The sequence below is a fragment of the Ctenocephalides felis genome, unplaced genomic scaffold (genome assembly GCF_003426905.1).
Source record: "Ctenocephalides felis isolate EL2017-DRISC unplaced genomic scaffold, ASM342690v1 CF-g0.4_SCAFFOLD_00845, whole genome shotgun sequence".
NCBI lineage: Eukaryota > Metazoa > Arthropoda > Insecta > Siphonaptera > Pulicidae > Ctenocephalides > Ctenocephalides felis.
This window is the reverse complement of record NW_020536999.1, coordinates 7,456,594-7,477,604: the sequence shown is the minus strand read 5'-3', so window position 1 is coordinate 7,477,604 and position 21,011 is coordinate 7,456,594. Positions and strand designations below refer to the sequence as shown.

Genomic DNA, 21,011 nt, shown 5'->3' with positions numbered 1-21,011 from the left:
AATGTCTTGTAAAATTTCACTTTGCTCGTCAGTAGAGTTTTTTTTTCAAAATACCTTATTTGCTCGTCAGTAGAGTCCTTTTTCTTCAAAATTTCTTGTAAAATTTCAGTTTGCTCGTCAGTGGAGTCCCTTTTTTCAAAAACCTTATTTGCTCGTCAGTAGAGTTCTTTTTCTTCAAAATGTCTTGTAAAATTTCACTTTGTTCGTCAGTAGAGTCCTTGTTCTACAAAATTTCTTGACCAATTTTAGTTTACTCGTCCGTATAGTTCCTTTTCTTAAAAATATCTTATTTGCTCATCAGTTTTTGATTAGTTTTTTAAAAGACAGGATCAGTGGTTTAGGAAATTGGAAAAAAAGATGCATAAATGAAAATTCAGTTTTTGAGAAAAGGGAGCACCCGATTAGAATGATTCAACTAACATTTTACTCGTAATAATGGGAAGAAAAATTGATTAAATTTATTTTAAGGCAAGTAGACATGTTACATCTGTCTTTTTACCTTAAGTCCGATGAATCTATTTTCCACAATATCGATCCTTCCCACTCCGTGTTCGCCTGCCAGTTTGTTCAAAAACTGGAAAATTTGAACCGGTTCAGCAATTTCCTTCGCCGAAGCAGTTTGCTTTGTTGTCAAATCGCGTACACCAACTGGTAGACCGTGCCGGAAACGAACCTGCAGATAAAAAATCCGAAAAGTATTTTATACATACATATATATATATATATATATATATATATATACTAGCAAACCCGCTAGTATATATATATACTAGCGAACTCCGTTTCGCCACCGGATGGTTTCGTGAGAAAGATGAAGAAATTTTTTGTTTGTTTTATATATGAAAAGGAAAGATTTGATTTTATTATACACCAGTAATGAATTTATATCGATTACAAAAATGAAGTGTTTTTTAGTTGAACTTCTCTAAGAAAACAAAAGTGAATCCGCAAATTATCCGTTTCATTGAATTGCTCTTTGGTAAACCACATTTTTTGTTTTTTGGTCTGACGAACACGAACAAAGCGGATGGTTTTCCAACTCGTAAACAGGCAACGTATAACTGCCCATGTGAAAAACAATGATCTTCTGAATAATCTAATTGAAAATTATCCCGCAAACACTAAGCGATTGGCCTTGAGACTTGTTATTGCGAACGCAAGGCAAACTGAAAATTGCAATCGTTTGAAGTCAAACGGAAGACCAGTCGGAATCATTGGTATGTCACCAAATCGCCAGCAATTTTTGATTGAATGGTGAAATTTCAGTGCGTGTACATCATTATTCTTGCAAGAATTGCTCGTTGACTTAAGGGGCACAACTAGTGTGAAATTTTCAAAAAATCAAAATTTCAATTTTTCCATATTTCGATAGGTTATACCTTTAAAAATAACATACCAAAATTTTAAATCGACATCTTAAATAGTTTTTGAGTCACAGCCATTTAAAGAGTATATATATAGTATATATATAGTATAACGATCATTTAATCTTTAAACGCGTTTTTCTCGAAACAGAATTTTCCGAATTTGCTGCAGCGATTACTTAAAAACAAATGATCCGATCACCATCAATTTTTTTTACATGTTCTGTATATAGTTCTCCGTAAAATGAACTAACGATTTTTTGATCGGATCAAAAATGGAATTTTGGCAGTCCAAAAACGACCGAAATTTTGGGTAAAATTCGACTTTTTTTAAAAAAAAAACGCCGTCATTTTGTCAATTTTTGATTTTTTTTCTTCATCGTAGTTCATTTTACAGACAATATTCTCTAGTTTAACGAGAATTTTTTTTTAATTTCATCCACGTATAAGGTCGGAATCACTGCAGCAGTGAAGGGCCTTGTTTTTGTCGCGCCGTTGGAGATCGACGATAACTTAAAAAATATTTTTTTCTTCAAAAATTTTGCTATGTATTCTTAAAACATGTATGATTATATTCCTAAAATTTTGAAATGATTGATAAAGTAGTTTTTTTAATATAAATTCCCAAAAACACCTTTTTAGGCGGTTACACTAGTTGTGCCCCTTAACCAAGCATAATTCTGATAATTCTCACTAATGTCATTACTCGAATTTTTAATTACTGTGCGTGTAGTTCTAGCAATTTGCATTAGGGCACGATGCCATGCACCATTAATTTTCTTAGCTATAAACCTTGAGGAGCCCGAGACCTTTCCAACGAATGCAAATTTGTCGAAATCGGTTCGTGCGTTCTGGAGTTATTTCGTCAGGAAGGAAAACCCGACTTACGAGTATTATATATATATATATATATATATATATATAATATTTTATTATCAATTTTTACTTCAATTCTCGCTGGTGTGTTTGGTGTGCTCTCTGGATTCTTTGTCATCGAATACAAATCTGCAGGAGCTGATAGGGCGGGATCTTCTAGAATTCCGGACTCGTAACTGGATAAAATAAATCTTATAAATCTCAATTTCTGTTAACTCAATTCTTTCAAGGCAAAATGCCACAAACACCTAGTAACATTACATTCCAATACCTGACATGCATCATATTGGCGTCCATCGACCAAGGTGCTTTCGGACTTGCCGAAACTGGAATCTTGTTCTTTTTGGCGTACTCCAGAAGATCGTTTCGTCCTTGGAACCTGGTCGTAAATTCGGGATCTCTCCAGGGCGCTATAACCTATAAATAGTAGTAATAATAGATTTATCTTATATATAAAAATGGAGCTTTCTATCAAATGATTCGGTAAAACTCGAAAACGGCTAAACCGATTTGGCCAGTCTTAATCTTAAAAAATTCGTGCCAATCAGTAGGTTGTCGGAAAGGTGAGATATTATTGCAAAGTCGCGTAGAAACTTTACATTTTTAATTTGAAAATTTTTGTAGAAGCGTTATTTAAATAAAACAATGGGCGGTGGCTAATACGTCAAATGTCAAACGTTTTTGACAGATGATGTTTAATTACGTTTAATAGGATGTTTTACGCTAGTTATTTAATTATGATGAATTTGTAGTAAGTAGTTTTGTTTGTAGTTTTATTTATATACAAAAAGTTAGGAAACAGACGGCAAGTGTTACTAGAAACTCAAAATATCAACTTTTTTGAAATGTTAATATGAAAATGCACTTTTTGGCATATTTTTCTCAAACACGGTGCTCTGAAAGATCTCAATTGTATAATTATATACTCATTGGTATTTATAAAACATTTTGTAGGTTATATTATTTTTTATTTATGTTATTTAAATTCAGAACCTGAAAAATGAAAATCAAACCAATTATATCACAACAAATAACACATTTCAAACGAACAGTTATCTGACTACGTTCAGTAAAACTGCCAACTACTTCATCATTGTAGAAATGACAACAATGTAACTTGCAACGGCTATATTAAACGCCCATATGCAAATAGTTTAAATGTCTTATTTTAATTTTTTAGGTGTTTTACAAAATTGTATTACAAAATGTTATTACATTTTTAGCTAATGCCAAAAAACTAACAACGGAAAAAATACTTTTATTATGAATGTTTAAAGACTACCGTTTATCTCCCGATATCAAAGTAATAAGAATCAAGGTTATAGCTGGTTACACATCTTTTTCCCTTTACATTCAAATATTGCTTTTGAACAATGCTTAACTTTTTAACCCCGAACCTTCATATATTACTATCAATTCTTCGATAAATTATGGAAAATTATAAGTGGGTAAAGGTTGTTCAACAAAATGTCCCTTTGATCGATACCAAATTTAGGTTCTGAATTGAAATAACATAAATGAAAACAATATTTTATAAATAATGTTTTATAAATACCAATAAATATATAATTATACAAATGAGATCTCTCAGAGCACCGTGTTTGAGATAAATATGCCAAAAAGTGCATCATTTCAAAAAAGTTGATATTTTGAGTCTCTAGTAACACTTAGCGGCCCGTTTACTAACGTTTTTCTATATAAATAAAACTACAAACAAAACTACTTACTACAAATTTATCATAATTAAATAGTATTTGCGTAAAACATCCTATTAAACGTAATTCAACATCATCTGTGAAAAACGTTTGACATTTGACGTATTAGCCACCGTCCATTGTTTTATTCAAATTACGCTTATACAAAAATGTTTAAATTAAAAATGTAAAGTTTCTACGCAATTTTGAAATAATATCTCACCTTTCCGATAACCTACTGATTGGAACGAGTTTTTCAAGACAAAGACTGGCCAAATCGGTTTAGCCGTTTTCGAGTTTTACCGAATCATTTGATGGAGAGCTCCATTTTTATATATAAGAAGATTAGTCATAATATGAGAGATTTATATCGTTGATGAAGTTTCTATTATATTTACCTGTATTGAAGGGCAAAGGGCGTAGCAACTCAATTCGAATCTAACTTGGTCGTTTCCTTTTCCGGTTGCACCATGAGAGATATAAGTCGCGCCAATTTTTTTGGCGGCTTTCATCAGTCCTACACTAATGCAAGGACGTGCCAAAGAAGTACCTGGAATAATATTTAATCGTGGAATAAAAATACTAAGTGTTATTTATTTAACTTCCCGAAGGAGAAGTTTATGTTTTCATCAAAAAATCCGATTCGCTAAATTTGTTTTCTCGACGTTTCAAGCCATTCTGAATCGAATGAGACCAAATTTAAGGGAAAAGATGTGTGTGTGTGTGTGTGTGTGAACAAATTTTTTGCGACGGTAAATCGACGTTTTTTCAAAAACGGCTGGACCTATTTCAGAAATTTAGAAGCCATTCGATGTATCTCAATGAGGACTATCGTTTGTCAGTTTTGTGCGACGATCGGCCGAGCCGTTTCTTTGTAATTTGAAAAAAAGTGTTAAACCTTCCATCCACATTTATGCTCATCTACCGAATCGATTTTAAAACATCAAAAACTGTTTATAGGGAAATGTGTTAAATTTCATCTAGTTTCTGCTAAGCTAACGAAAAAAGCTTATTCTGAATAAAATTTTCGAGTCATTCAAGAAAATGCAAAAAAATATCACGAATTCTTGAATGACAAAGTTAGGACAATATATAAGGTCGGGTTTACATCGGATTTATACAAAATTTTTGTATCAAAGTGTAAAAAACAGTTTATATAGAATTTTAGTAAATTATATCTAGTTTCTGCTAAGCTAACTGAAAAAGAGTGCTCGATACAAAGTTTTCGAGTTATTCAACAAAATGTATAAAAATGCCTAGAATGCTTGTGTGGCAAACTTGGGACATTATATAAGAGTAAGTTTACATTAGATTTATACAAAATTTTGTATGAAAGTGTATAAGACTGTTTATACAGAATTTTAGTATATTTTATCTAGTTTCAGCTACAATAAATGAAAGAAAAGTGTCTTGAACAAAATTTTTTAGTCACTTTTAAAAATGTGAAAAAATGTCCGAATTATTGTATGGTAAACTTGGGACAATAGATAAGATCGAGTTTACATTGGATTTATACAAAATTTTGTATAAAAGTGTATAAGACAGTTTATATGAATTTTGAGCAAAATAAGCGTGTGCGAAACAAAGTTTTTATGTTTTTTAACAAAATGTTAAAACCATGTCCCAAATCCTATATAACAAACATAAGACAATATATAAGGGCGAGTTCACATGAGATTCATGAAAAATTTTGTATGAAAATATGTAAGATAATTTATATAGAATATTATTGAATTTTATTTAGGTTCTGTCAGGCTAATTAACAAAAAGTGTCCTGAGACAAGTTTTCGAGATATTTAACAAAATGTGAAAAAAATCCCGAACTCATATATGGAAAACATGGGGCAATATATAAGGGCGAGTTCAAAGACGATTTATACAAAATTTTCATTCTAGACTATATTAATTTTTGCATGAAAATATGTAGTAAATCTTATCTAGTTTCTGCTAAGCTAATTCAAAAGAGGTGTCCTGGAGTTATTCGAGTAAATGTAAAAAAATGTCACGAAATTGCACAGTGTTAGAGTTTCTTGAACTCTTGTTTCAGTTTGCTCATCAGAAAGTTCCTTTAAAACCACAACTTTACACTTGTTTTGTTATGAAACTTTTTTTGGTAATATATATCATGGTCTTATAAAACTTACTGAATTATTACGGCCTTACGACAAGTAGTTAATTTTAAAAATTCATCAAAGTTTGAGAAAATGAGTGGTTTTTTCTGACGTTTTTTTAAATTAAAATTAGACGACTTACTTGGTATAACGATAGAGTACTTGGTTTTAATGAACATACTAAACCAATAAAGTCCTACGGAAACTGGTTCAATTATAAAAATTATTGAAGTGAAAATTTGCTTTTAGAAAATACTCCGAGTTAACGTGTTCGTTCGTTTTCAATGATGTGTAATGAATCAACTCGGAATACTTTTAATCGCTCATAAGTTAATTTATATTTTATTAATTAAGTCGATTATTTACACATATCGGGAAGTTCATGTAACTTGCCTCAAGGCAAAATACCGACTAGTTTGTTTGTTATATTCACCTAATAAATATCTTCCTTCGTAAATCAATCCCATTTTCACAGCTGGCCATACGTAATTCTCGATGAAGTCTTTTTTTAAATCGTCGACGACTACCTGAACAAAAATAATAAAAGATATAAATAATTATGATCTTTTTCATAATTTGTTTTTATTTTTTTACGGTAATTTATTTATTCAACTTACTTCTTTTGCTCCAATATTTCTGGCCTTGATTTTGGCAGCTTCGAAGTCTTCGTCTTGGCCAACATCAGCCATATAGCAATAAACATCGTAGCCCTTGAAAAAATTAATAAACAATAATTTAACTAGTGGTGTATGGCATCGTGCCTAAAGGCTAATTGCTGGAACTTCCCGTACCGTAATGAAATATTCGAGAAATTTTAAACGGTTTCTAATATATTATTACAAATTCTGTAACTTTCATTATTTTTACTATCTTGTTATATCTGAGCAAATCAAATGTAAATCATAAATCATAAATCAATTTATCTCCAGAACATTATTAACAATAGTCATTTTCCATTCCGAATTCATTTTCAAAAAAATAGTTGCCTAATTAATAATTTACACAAAATTAAAAAAAGTGCTGTATAGTCACAGTCTAAACGCATTTGCAAATAATTTTGTGCGACATTTTCACTTATACTGTGCTCAGCTTGGCGACATTTTCACATTTTTTAATAGTTTTCACAAAATTGGAAAAGTCTAAACGCACTTGGGTAAACATTTGTACCAGGGTGGCGCTTAGACCGTGCTTAGCCTGGATATTTTTTTGAATTTTTAATCTAAAATGACAAAAATATTTTATAGAGAATAAAAAAAGATGTAATATTTTTTTATCCTCAAAAGCAATTGTTTTGTCAAAACAAGCAGAAAGTTTTTTATATCATTCAAATCGGACGCTTAGTTCTCTCAAAAACTGCCATTTTTTGCACATTTAGCCCTGTGTCTTCGAAATGTTGGGACCTGTCTTTGCCAAAAACGAATCACCTCTTCTCCCAATCATTACAAATTGAATATTTTTTAGATCATTCAAGTCCGATACTCCGTTCTCTCAAAAACTCGATTTGTACTTTCTGCACTATTTGCTCTTTATCTCCGTAACTGCTGGTCCTGCCTTTGCCAAAAACTAATCAGCACATTTCCCTGTCAATAGGCATCGAATGTTTTTTGAACCATTCAAATCGGTTGATCCGTGCGCCCAAAAACGTGACTGGAAATTTGTATCTATACACACACACATCCATTTTTTCTGAGGTATGCCAAAATGTTCAGAAACCTTAAAAACGTCGAGAAATGTAAAAATTTTCAATTTCTATTTTCGGCATTGCATTGACATGTCAATGTCAATGATAAGTGTTTTTTGTAATTTTTGCCATTTATTTCTACAATATCACTCTAGTTTTATCGGTCATTAAATCTTAAAAATTTTCCTTGACAAACTCTAAAAAGAATTATCAAAATCCGAATAACCGTTTAGGAGAAGTATCAAATTTTACACCCGTACAGAAGAATTTTATATATAATATATAATTTAATTATCTCACCTGATCCAAAAGCCATTTTAGGATACAACTTGTATCCAAACCGCCGGAATAAGCCAAAACTACTTTGCTCGAAGACATAGTTTAATAATAAAATATATTACACTATTAAAACTAATATTAATAATTATTAACATAAAATATCCAAAACAAATTACTCCTCTTAGTAATTTGAACTTCTTGTTAGTTTATTTGTACTCTTATGACTAGATTGATAATTTTTGAGAAAAACACTCCAGATTTTTATAAAAAATTGTTTGTTTAAAAGTATTTGACGTATAATATTATTTAATTGGTTTATGTAATAGATATTTAAATGTTATCGCCAAATAGTTTTAACACTTGACCCCCAACAGAAGAGATGGACTTGTGATTATAATTAAGAACCCGAATGAAAGGTTTATGTCTTCGCTAAAAAATCCGATTCGCAAATTTTATGTTTTCTCGATGTTTCAAGCCATTCTGAATCGAATGGGAAAAAGTATGTGTGGACCGATTTTTGACCTTTCATCGACGTTTTCTCAAAAACGGTTGGACCGATTTCAAAAATTTTAAATCCATTCGATGTATCTCGATAGGGACTTGCGTTTGTCGAGGATCAGCCGAGCCGTTTCTTTGCAATTAGCAGAACAGTGTAAAACTTTGTAGGCTTCAGTCTTTAAGGGGGTATTCTAGTGTATAAATTCACAAAAATCGATTTTTTTTTTTATTTCATAGTTTCAAAGTTTAACTATCTAAGAATATGGGTACGTGAAGGTTTTTGAAATTTTTAATTATTTTCGGAGATATAGTCATTTTACTGACTCGGTCTCCATACTGATTTGGCGTCACGCAAAACTTTAAATGCGTTTTTTTCAGAACAGACTTTTTCAGTACTCTTGTCACGATTTCTCGAGTTCTACTCGACCGATTCACTTGAAATGTTCAGAGAGTCTTGTTTATAGACCTATCTATAGCCCGAACTAGAATTATCCCCAAATTCCAATTTTTACTACTTTTAAAAAATTCGAGGAACTCAAAAAACAGTAAAAAAAAAACACTTTTTTTTCAAACAGTCGCCAATTTGTAAAAAAACATTTTTTTTACTCATCGCTAGTTCGGGCGATTGCGACATTGTAGATTCATAATATTTTTATTTCTTTTATTTCCGATGACTAGGAGGGCTGAAATCATGTCAAGATTTCCACCCACTTCATCAGCTGCCAGATTTTACAATTTTCAACTTTTTATTTTTTAATTCTTAATTCTTAATGATCTAAAAAACTTTCTGCTTGTTTCAACAAAATAATTGCTTATGCAAATAAAAATTTTGTTTCTAATTTTTTTTTCAAAAAATATTTTTGTAATTTTGGATTAAAAGCTCAAAAAATTACCCAGGCTAAGCACAGTCTAAGCGTCACTCTGGTACAAATGTTTACTCAAGTGCGTTTAGACTGTTTATATAAAGCAGCACTTTTCCAATTTTGTGAAAACTATTGAAAAATGTGAAAATGACGCCAAGCTAAGCACAGTATAAGTGAAAATGTTGCACAAAATTATTTGCAAATGCGTTTAGACTGTGACTATATAGCACTTTTTTTAATTTTATGTAAATTAGGCAACTATTTTTTTTTTGAAATTGAATTTGAAATGGAATGACGATTGTTAATGTTCTGGAGATAAATTTATTTATGATTTACATTTGATTTGCTCAGATAAAACAAACAAGATAGCAAAAATAATGGAAATTAAAGTATTTGTAATAATGTATTCGAGAACGTTTAAAATTTCTCGAATATTTCATTACGGTACGGGAAGTTCCAACAATTTGCCTTAAGGCACGAAGCCATACACCACTAGTTTCGAATTATTTTTAGTATATCGAGAATAATTCGGATTTTAATTTCTATTCTGGCTGAAGTTTTATAGTCATTTTCATTCATTTAAGCTTAAATTACGTAAGAATCTCGGAATTCGAGACACCCTAAAGTTGTCTCAAAACCTACATATAGTAGGGAGTCAATACCATATGTAGGTTTTGAGACAACTTTTAAATGTCAATATACAAGTATTTACAGACTCGAATGCCGAGGCGAACTTACTATAATGACTGGACTATTATATTACTTATAGACTTAAATAAATAATTTTAACTTTGCAATTCAGTTTATACAATTCTTATAATAATCTATTTAAAAACATTTAATATTCTTCGAATATTTTATTACGGTACGGGAAGTTCTAGCAATTTGCCTTAAGGCACGATACACACAATTCAATTTATGACAAAAGCAAATTATATCCTTTGTCTAAAAAATAAATTGGATTCATTTATTGAATAAATGATATTTATGCAAATAATTGGAACCCATAAAAAAATTCAATGGTCAATTTATAATCTCGGCATAAACTATTCAATAATTTTTATGGCTTCATAAAAATTCCATCTTATTAATCCAATTAACAGGGAGCAACTAAAATAATTATTCATTAATACTTAAATTATAATTATTCATTTAACATATTATTTTAGGGTATAAGTTACAAATTTTGCACCACAAGATATTTCCTTTACATTGATTATTTGAAAATATATGAGGAAAATGTCCTGGAATTTTATGCATTTAAGGGGCACAACTAGTGTAACCGCCTAAAAAAATGTGATTTTTGGAAATTTATATTAAAAAAACTACTTTATCAATCATTTCAAAATTTTAGGAATATATTCATACATGTTTTAGGAATACATAGTAAAAGTTTCGAAGAAAAAAATTAAATATTTTTTAAGTTATCGGCGCGACAAAAAAGGCCCTTCACTGCTGCAGTGATTCCAGCCTCCTACATGGATGGAATTTAAAAAAAAAAATTCTTGTTAAACTAGATAATATTGTCTGTAAAATGAACTACGATAAAGATAAAAAATCAAAAATTGACAAAATGACGGCGTTTCTAAAAAAAAGTCGAATTTTACCCAAAATTTTGGTCGTTTTTGGACTGCCAAAATTCGATTTTTGATCCGATCAAAAAATAGATAGGTCATTTTACGGAGAACTATATATAGAACAAGCAATAAAAATTCGATGGTGATCGGATAATTTGTTTTTGAGTAATCGCTGCAGCAAATTCGGAAAACGCTGTTTCGAGAAAAACTCGTTTAAAGATTAAATGATCGTTATACTACCATGCAATATATATACTCTTTAAATGGCTGTGACTCAAAAACTATTTAAGACATCGATTTAAAATTTTGATGGTATGTTATTTTTAAAGGTATAACCTATAGAAATATGAAAAATTGAAAATTCGCGTTTTTGAAAATTTCACACTAGTTGTGCCCCTTAATTTATCATAAAATTGGAGTCGTAAAATCAAAACCAAACCAATTATATTATTATAAATATATAATGTAAATTTATGACTATTGTTGATCGATATCAGCATCTTATAAATACCCAACTTTGCCCAATTTGTTGCCAAGTTTAATTTTTTTTGGTGTTGAAAATCACGAAACAAGTAAGTGGTAATATAAATATAAATCATAGACTTATATTACATGGACTGCTAGTCGAGCGTAAGATTTACTCAATCGGGAGAGTCCGCGACTGTCGTCGGCAATGTTTACGCTCAGACATGTGACGTTACACAGTCCCTTTTATGTTTGGACTAGCAGTCCAAGTAGTGTAAATATAAATTTCTTTTATAAGTTTTATCCTTTCCAGGGATGAAACCCATCCACGCCCTACTTTTTTTTATTCTGATTAATTTCGTGTGCGCAAGACCGGCCCTCGAAGGGCCAGAATCTGCTCAATTGTCGAATCAACCGATTCAGATCGTGATTTATTTGAATGGACCGCCACAAATAGAAACATCTAATTATGCAAAATCTGAGAAGAAGGGTTCAGGGATAATAATAGACGTGCCTACAAATTGCCCTCCTGGCCAAAAACCAGACCCTTGGGCAACTGCAGAGAGGAATGGCCGGGACCAGAACATAAATAAATAATAGATGATAATAAAAAAATGGATGATAATAAAAAAAGATTGATGATGTTATTAATAATAATATTAATTAATATATATATATATATATATTATATATATATATATATATATAATTTAATATATAATATTAATTAAATGAAGTAATAAAATGTGGTACATTAGTAATATTTACTTGTCTATATTAAACTCAAACCCTACCAAAATCTTTCGGACAGTTTTTGATTTTTTAACTTCCCGTAGGGTAGTTGTAGTAATGGGCCGAAAATCGAAAATGAAAATTTTTGCATTTCTCGACGTTTTGAAGGTTTTTGAACATTTTTAAGGGGCATAAACTAATGGATGTGTGTGTGTGTGTGTGTGAGTGTGTATGTATGTATGGATACAAATTTCCAATAGATTTGAATGGTTCAAAAAACATTCAATCCCTATTGATAGGGAGATGTGCTGATTAGTTTTGGCAAAGCAGGTCCGGCCGTTACGGAGATACGGAGCAAAGAGTGCACAAAATACAAATCGAGTTTTTGAGAGAACGGATCATCCAATTTGTATTATCCAAAGAACATTCCGTTTGTAATGACGGGGAAAAGTGGTTAGGATTTTTTGATTTCTAGAGTTCTAGTTAGATCGTAGAAATAAATGGAAAAAATGACAAAAACAACTGGGAACAAATGGGAAAGTAAAAATAAATACATATAATTCGGCCTTTAAGATATCAATTAGGAGAAGTTTAAGAAGCAATTTAGGATATCTTGAATAATAAAAATTAAATTAAAATAATCCAACATGAATTAAAAGTGTTACGTTTATTAATGAAGTGCTAGAATTTTTTTTGCTCTCTATGATTTGCTCAATAAAATAAATCTCATAAGATGCCTAAAATAAATAAGTGAAATGTTTCAAAAGCCAAATTTTAATAATAAACTGTTAACTCCAGGTGGACTCCAGGGGTGTCTCTGGTAATAATGTATATTTAATAATTACTAAGAAAAATGCAATTCAGGTATTATAATTACTAAAAACCAGTTGAAATATGGTACAAGATTATACAAATTATAGGTAACATTATTGGAGCAATTATTTTGGGTGAAAAAATCCAAGGTGATATTGTACTTTTTACCGCGGATACTATGTATTAATTTTTTCTGAATTTGTTATACCGTTTAAAAGACTTCAATTTCCAATATAGTTATGGGAATTGAGACTCATAATTTTATTTAAAGCAATTCTACATTTGACATCGCTCATATTATAAAGGTATATGAATTTTAGCGTAAAGAGTAATTTAAAAAACAATTCTTATTTTTAGATAAACGGTAAATATTAGTTAGGGATATTAAAAAATTGTAGACGTTGGTACAAGACAACGTTTGTCGGGTCATCTAGTATATATATATATATATATATAATGTATATATATTTATAATACGGATTTTTTTATTTATGTATTTATTTATCTATTTCTATGTTTTCAAATATTCGCGCCATTTCCTAGTTTCAATTCCGCACGATGTTCACACCACACTTTTAACAATTTATCTTTTATCATCTGTCAAACTTCAAACTGTCATTTGTCAATACGAAACAAAAGAATATTTCCAATAATTCTTGTTATTAATAATGTTCTGAATATAACCCAATGAACAAGTGTTGATTAATTATAAATCAAGATATTTCCAAAAAGGCGCCATGCAGAACGTCATTAATTCTGTTAAAGGAACCGCTTTGGGAGTCGCCGAATATTTGACACCTATTTTAAAGGTTAGATAAAAATTACAATTTTTTTGAAGATTTAAATACATATTGTTATTTTTAGGAATCTAAGTTTAGAGAAACAGGAGTCTTGACACCTGAAGAATTTGTGGCAGCCGGTGAACATCTAGTCCACCACTGTCCCACTTGGCAATGGGCATCTGGAGATGACAATAAGTCGAAGAATTATCTTCCCAAAGATAAACAGTTTTTGATAACTAGAAATGTTCCTTGTTATAGACGATGCAAACAAGTAAGGACAGAAATCAGTTATTTTAATATATCACACACTATTTTTTTTTTTAACAATTTTGGTTTTAGATGGAGTACAGCGGTGAAGAAAAGTTGCTAGAGGAAGATGATTCTGAAGGTGGATGGGTCGATACACATCATTGTGACTCCACGCTTGAGGATAAAGTTAATGATATGACACTCGATAGTTCTAGGGTAAGCTTGAATATTTATTGAGTTAATTTATTTATTTATTTATTTATTTATTTATTTTACAAGCCGTCGTATAATAATATTATAATAAGACTTAAGTCAATATTTTATAGGTTTAATATAATTATATTAAACCTATAAAATATTGACTGAAGCCTTAATTAATTATTAGCTATTTCATTACACATTTATTTATTATTTAATTTATTTACTATAAACTTATTTATATTTAGTCAATTTTAATTATTTTTAAATATAACTAGTTTGTTTGTTGCAAGTATTTTTTAAAAATTTAATAAGTATTTTAATAAGCTTTACAATGCTTTTACAATATAATTATTTTATTTAACAAATTTTAGGTTATTCTATGATGTTTTAACAAATTTAAGTGTCTTATATTATTATTATTATTATTATTATTATCATTATCATTTTTAACTTTCCATAGGGTAAGTTATTGTAATGGGCCGAAAATCGGAATTGAAAATTTCTACATTTCTCGACGTTTTGAAGGTTTCTGAATATTTTGGCATACCTCAGAAAAAATGGATGTGTGTGTGTGTGTATGTATGTATGGATACAAATTTCCAGTCACGTTTTCGGGCGCACGGATCAACCGATTTGAATGGTTCAAAAAACATTCGATTCCTATCGATAGGGAAAAGAGCTGATTAGTTTTTCACAAAGGCAGGTCCAGCCGTTTCGGGGATACGGAGCAAAGAGTGCAGAAAATAGAAATCGACTTTTTGAGAGAACGGAGTATCTGATTTGAATGATCTAAAAAACATTCAATTAGTAATGATTGGGAGAAGTGTTTATTAGTTTTTGGCAAAGGCAGGCCCAGCCATTTCGAAGATATGGAGCTAAATATGTAAAAAATGGCAGTTTTTGAGAGAACTAAGCGTCCGATTTAAATGATTTAAAGAACTTTCTGCTTGCTTAACAAAATAATTGATTTTGGAAAAAAAAAATTTTGTTCCAATTTTTTTTTTTTTTTTTTTAATTTTGTATATCGAAAATAATTCAGATTTTATTTTTAATTCTGACTATAGTTCTAATGTACTTTAAACAAATAATTTCAACTTTGCAATTCAGTTTATATAATTCTTATAAATATTAGACAATGTTACAATATTTATAATAATCTATTTGAAAACATTCAGTATTCCTCCAACATTTCGTTACGGTACGGGAAGTTCCAGCAATTTGCCTTAAGGCACGATGCCATACACCCCACTAGTTATTATTATTTTCAAGTATTTTTACAATACAAGTTTTTTTCTTTTACAAATATTTAGGTATTTTGATGAAGGAAATATTTTATTTCACAATTTTTTAAGTGTTTTTAAAATATAAGTTTTTAGTTAACTAATTATTAAGTATTTTAACATTAACAGTCATATGAAAATAATAATTAGAAAAAAAAATCCATATGTTGTTTCACAATTTTTTTTAGTGTTTTTTATTTGAAAATATAATTGATAGTTTATAAAAATTTTATTTTTCGATTTTTTTGCGATTACTATAACTTACCCTACGGGAAGTTAATAACATTCAACTTATATTATTATTTTATTATTTTTTAGTTAGATGAAGAATCCAGCGAGGTTGGAGATATGGATAAGGAAATGATGAAAGATGACAAAGAAGGTAGTGATGATGGTCATAATGAGGATGACGAAAGTGATGCAATTGATATGGAAGAGTTTGAAGAAAGTGGCATGCTGGACAATGTCGATCCGGTGAGTTATAATTGAGATAATAGTAGTAGAAGGAGAAGTTTATGCTTTCTCAACGTTTCAAGTCATTCTGGATAGAATGAGACTGAATTTGAAAAAAAGTATGTGCGTATCGCCAATATTTGACATTTTTGAAGTAAAACTTCTTTAGACGCGACATGGGTGTAAAGTAGTCGCTTGCATGATTCGCGCTTACGACGCTAGTAAGCGCAGCTATCGCAATTATTCGATCTAGTCTGCGAGCAAAACAAAAAATACATCAAATCATATGTCAAAAACAAAAAAAAAATGTGTCGACTTTCACTTGAGTTTTGTATTTAGCTAGTATTCTCTAAACATTTTTTGAAGTAAAACTTCTTTAGGCGCGACATGGGTTAGCAGTATATTTCGTGAGTTAATAAAAATGTCAGGATTGGAAGAATATTTTATCCCGTCCCCCATAAATAATTGTAGTGCAAATGATCGCAAATAAATAATGAAACTAAGAAAAAATCTGCGCTGCTATGTATGTTTTGTGTGTGGCTTATAAATATCAAATGATGCTCAAAAACAAATTCTTAATAATGTTTTTTTTAATAATGATTCAAATAGTCAGGTTGGATGTCAAACTTGTCGAAAGATATTAAATTCGGGTAAAATTCCCACTTTGTGTTAATATAACGGGTTTGTATTTCCACCTATACCAAATTATCTACCTAAACTAGATACTGTATCTGAAAGGTTAATTTCACCTAGGTTGTGTTTCATGCAAATTAGACGATTGCGACATGCAAATCGACAATTTGGAATGTTTGGCCAAATTATAAATGTGCCTGTTGACATTAATAATATGGTTAATTTATTACACCGTAATATTGATGATGATCATTGCATTAACGTTCACATAAAAAAGAAAATGATTCATAGATCAAGCTATGTGCAGGGCTTGATAAATAAAAGAAATATAAAAGTATGGCTTCATTTTGTTAGGCAGGACGGGTATTACAGTTGTTCAAGGAATGAGGTTATATTGCCACCGAAAAAGTAAAAAAACACAAACAGTAAATGAATGTATGTTAATTTTAATTACATGAAGTTCTTCAAACACAATTGTTACAGGATGAGTTAATTTGCAAAAACAATATTTGTTTAGGCGTTGTTTAATATAATCCACTGTGTGAATGAATATTATAGAATTTATTAATCAGCAATTACTTTAAAACGATCATGTCATATTTCAAGTACGACTTTGATTACATTATTGTTTGTAAATGTTATACATATTTTTAATGCAATCATAAATATATGATTTATCATATTATCATTATATAAATGTGTATAATGATTGACGACACTAATAAATGTGTGCATCACGAGTGTTACCATATTACTAATAAACATTATTCAAAATTTTTATATGATGCATTTATTTTTACTCAACTTAAATTTGCTACTTTATACAGTAGCAAATAAGTTTTACTTCAACCGCGTGTGATCCTTACGCGCACTCTTTTTTAAATCGTCGTCGTTCCTGTTCATTAGCTCTTATATTATGTCTATAAAATACGAATAGTGAAAGTTACAGTTTTTATAAAAATCTATTTGAAAACATTTCATATTCCACGAATATTTTATTACGGTACGAGAAGTTCCAGCAATTTGCCTTACCGATGCCACACACTCCACTAGTTTCATGATAGTTACAATCAATACTGTCACTCCATTAATGTATATTTTGAATTATTACATCTAATTATTTTTATCACTGTGTATTTTCTTTTAGGCCGAAGCTTTAATTGAAAATAAACCAGCACTGCCAGAAAAAGAGAAGAAAAATTTAGAAAGTGGCGATTATGAAGAAGGCAGTACTATTGTAAAAACCAGGACTTACGACCTGCACATCACATACGATAAATATTATCAGACACCACGATTGTGGGTCGTCGGCTATGATGAGGTAAGATAAAACAATATTAAAAGATCATATACTATTCATATAGGCGCTTCTCTCTCTCGATTTTTACGTTCAAAAGAGATAGTTAAAGGGTCATAATAAAAATATGCTAGATAATATTATATTATAACTAGTGGTGTATGGCATCGTGCCTTAAGGCAAATAGCTGGAACTTCCCGTACCGTAATGAAATATTCGAGAAATTTTCAACGTTTTCAAATATATTATTACAAATACTGTAACTTTCATTGTTTTTGCTATCTTGTAATCGAATGTAAATCATAAATAAATTCTTCTCCGAAACATTAACAATCGTCATTTCATTTTGAATTCAATTTAAGAAAAAAACAATTTAATAAAAAAAAAGTTGCCTAATTTGAACAGAATTGAAAAGTGCTTCCCGTATAGACACAGTCTAAACGCATTTGCAAACAATTCTGTGCGACATTTTCACTTATACTGTGCTTAGCTTGGCGGCTTTTGTACATTTTTCAATAGTTTTTCCCAAAACGCACTTGGGTTAACATTTGTACCAGAGCACTTGGGCGCGTAGACTGTGCTTAGCCTGGGCAATTTTTCGAATTTTTGATCCAAAATTACAAAAATATTTTTTGAAAAAAAATTAGAAAAAAATTTTTTTTTCTCCAAAAGCAATTATTTTGTTGAAAACAAGCTGAAAGTTCTCTGAATCACTTGAATTGGACGCTTAGTTCTGCTACTTTTTACATTTAGCTCTGTATCTCCAAAACCGCCGGGCCTACCTTTGCGAAAAACTAATAACCACTTTTCCCCGTCATTACGAACTGAATGTTTTTTGAATCATACAAATCGGATGATCCGTTCTCCAAAAACTCGATTTCTATTTTCTGCACTCTTTGCTCCATATCTCCGTAACGGCTGGACCTGCCTTTGCCAAAAACGCATCAGCATATCTCCCTATCAATAGAAATCGAATGTTTTTTGAACCATTCAAATCGGTTGATCCGTGCGCCCGAAAACGTGGACGAAAAAATGCGGACACACAAAACACACACACACATCCATTTGGTTTCTGAAATATGCCTTAAAAATGTTCAGAAACCTTCAAAACTTCGAGAAATGCAAAAATTTTCAATTTCGATTTTCGGCCCTTGTTTTAACAAAATAATTGATTTGGGAAAAAAATTGTAATTTTTTTTTTTTAGTTTTGTGTATATCGAAAATAATTCAGATTTTATTTTTAATTCTGACTAAATTGCTAATATACTCTAAACAAATAATTTGAACTTTGCAATTCAGTTTATATAAATCTAAATATTAGACAATGTTACAATATTTATAATAATCTATTTGAAAACATTCAGTATTCCTTGAACATTTCGTTACGGTACGGGAAGTTCCAGCAATTTGCCTTAAGGCACGATGCCTTAATTGCCTCAAGACAGAATTCTACTTACAGCTAGTTTTTTTAAGAGTTATCTTCATAATCGTAAACAGTTTGTCTATCTTAATGGATTCTTGAGCAATTTCGAAAATATCAGTTCAGGTGTTCCTCAGGGATCCATTCTTGGTCCACTACTATTTATTATTTTTATTAATGACATCTGAAATTATTAGGTGTCCACATTTATTATTTGCAGATGATCTCAAACTATATCTCAAAATAAATTCTATTGATGACTGCTTATTATTACAGTCTCAACTTGACTCTTTCCACTCTTGGTGTGTCTGTAACAAATTACATTTAAATATATCAAAGTGCAAGATTCTCAGTTTTTCACATAAGCGCGTTCTAATACATTTTGATTATAAAATTTCTAACACCAGCATTGATAGATGTAATAAAATTTCAGATTTAGGAGTTCTATTTGATTTTGGTTTGTTTATCACTGATCATATAACTGATAAAGACATAAATCTTTAGGTTTGATACTGAGAAATTATAAACAATTTAAATATTCTAATGTACGTTCAAAATTAGAATATGGTTCGATTATTTGGTATCCTCATCAAATCAACAACTCTGATGCGATAGAGAAGGTTCAGCGAAAATTTCTGAAATATCTTTATTATAAAACATATAAAATTTACCCTGAACGTGGTTTTGACCACAACACTTTACCAAAAGAATTTGGCATTCCTTCCCTTGACTCACGTCGATTTATCTGTACAATTATGTTTTTATTTGAACTTTGCAATAATTCTATAGACTGTCCTCTTATTCTTAATCAACTATTCTTTGATGTTCCTAGGTTATCTACGCGTTCACAATTATTTTTCAATTATCCTACACCTAAATCTAATTCTTTCTTAAATTCGTCTATTTTACTTATGTCCTCTAACTTTAACTTAATTAATAACGAAATAGATATCCACAATACTTCACCTAATCAAATAATCTCCATCTGCACAAGTTAACCTTTTTATTTTCTTTTCAAATATCTCATTATTTTATCTTATTCTGTTTATAAATAATATTGTTACATTCTGCATTATAAGTAATTTTATGTTAAGCATTTTATGTTAATAACTATATATTGTACTTTTGTATATATTTTAATTGTTATTCATTATGTAAAATAATTGTATTTTTGAGTCCTCTTGGAAGGAATCTGTGGGCTATATATTCAAAATAAATAAATAAATAAATAATAGGCCTAATAACATTCTTTCTTTCTTTTTAGAATCGTAAGCCTTTAATGTAGAACAAATGTATGAGGACGTTAGTCAAGATCATGCCAAAAAAACTGTTACCATGGAGAGCCATCCGAATTTATCAGGACCACCGATGGCATCAGTGCCTCCTTGCAGGTAAATAATAATAATAATAAACTAAAACACCTAAAATCACTTGAGATGTCATCTTTATAATTTTATTGAAGGCATGCTGTCGTTATGAAAAAAATCATACAAACGTCGAAGAAGGTGGAGGTGAATTGGGAGTGCACATGTATCTTATTATATTTTTAAAGTTTGTGCAACTGTTATTCCTACTATAGAATATGATTATACTCAGAATTTCACATGTGAATTTATGGTGAATTATTATTATTATTATACTATATAAATATATATATCTACAAATAAGGGTGGTTCTTAATATGGCCATTTTTTGAGAATTTTCTTTGCTACCAAGTGCTCAAATGCTTCCAAATTGATAAAA

The 21,011-nt window shown here is 30.1% G+C and overlaps 2 protein-coding genes across 3 annotated transcripts in view; one reads left to right on the top strand and one right to left on the bottom strand.

Annotated features, from left to right (window-relative positions):
* Positions 1–481: 481 nt before the first annotated feature.
* On the bottom strand, positions 482–8,104 carry LOC113371800 (argininosuccinate synthase). The gene is made up of 7 exons (XM_026612356.1): positions 8,027–8,104; positions 6,659–6,755; positions 6,479–6,568; positions 4,333–4,484; positions 2,512–2,657; positions 2,311–2,416; positions 482–673 (listed from the first exon to the last, which is right to left on the bottom strand). The coding sequence occupies exons 1-7, from the start codon at positions 8,102–8,104 to the stop codon at positions 482–484; spliced, it is 861 nt and encodes a 286-aa protein (XP_026468141.1).
* A 5,482-nt stretch (positions 8,105–13,586) lies between these two features.
* LOC113375913 (ubiquitin-like-conjugating enzyme ATG3) overlaps positions 13,587–21,011 on the top strand; it is a 14,000-nt gene continuing 6,575 nt past the window's right edge. The window contains exons 1-5 of one of the 2 annotated variants that reach the window (XM_026615863.1): positions 13,587–13,762; positions 13,818–14,006; positions 14,075–14,192; positions 15,812–15,939; positions 17,699–17,872. In XM_026615863.1, coding sequence (XP_026471648.1) covers positions 13,691–13,762; positions 13,818–14,006; positions 14,075–14,192; positions 15,812–15,939; positions 17,699–17,872 — 681 coding nt within the window. In that variant the 5' untranslated portion in view covers positions 13,587–13,690. Of the gene's footprint in view, positions 13,763–13,817; positions 14,007–14,074; positions 14,201–15,783; positions 15,940–17,698; positions 17,873–21,011 lie in introns of both variants that reach the window. The other variant, XM_026615855.1, reaches the window with a different exon arrangement.

What these genes read in the sequence shown, in the direction of transcription:
- LOC113371800 (XM_026612356.1), bottom strand. Translation starts at nt 8,104, where the DNA reads ATGTCTTCGAGCAAAGTAGTTTTGGCTTATTCCGGCGGTTTGGATACA. An exon ending in TATTGGAGCAAAAGAAGTAA is followed by an intron (nt 6,569 to 6,658) that starts GTTGAATAAATA and finishes TTGTTCAGGTAG; the next exon opens with TCGTCGACGATTTAAAAAAA. An exon ending in CGAAGGAAGATATTTATTAG is followed by an intron (nt 4,485 to 6,478) that starts GTGAATATAACA and finishes ATATTATTCCAG; the next exon opens with GTACTTCTTTGGCACGTCCT.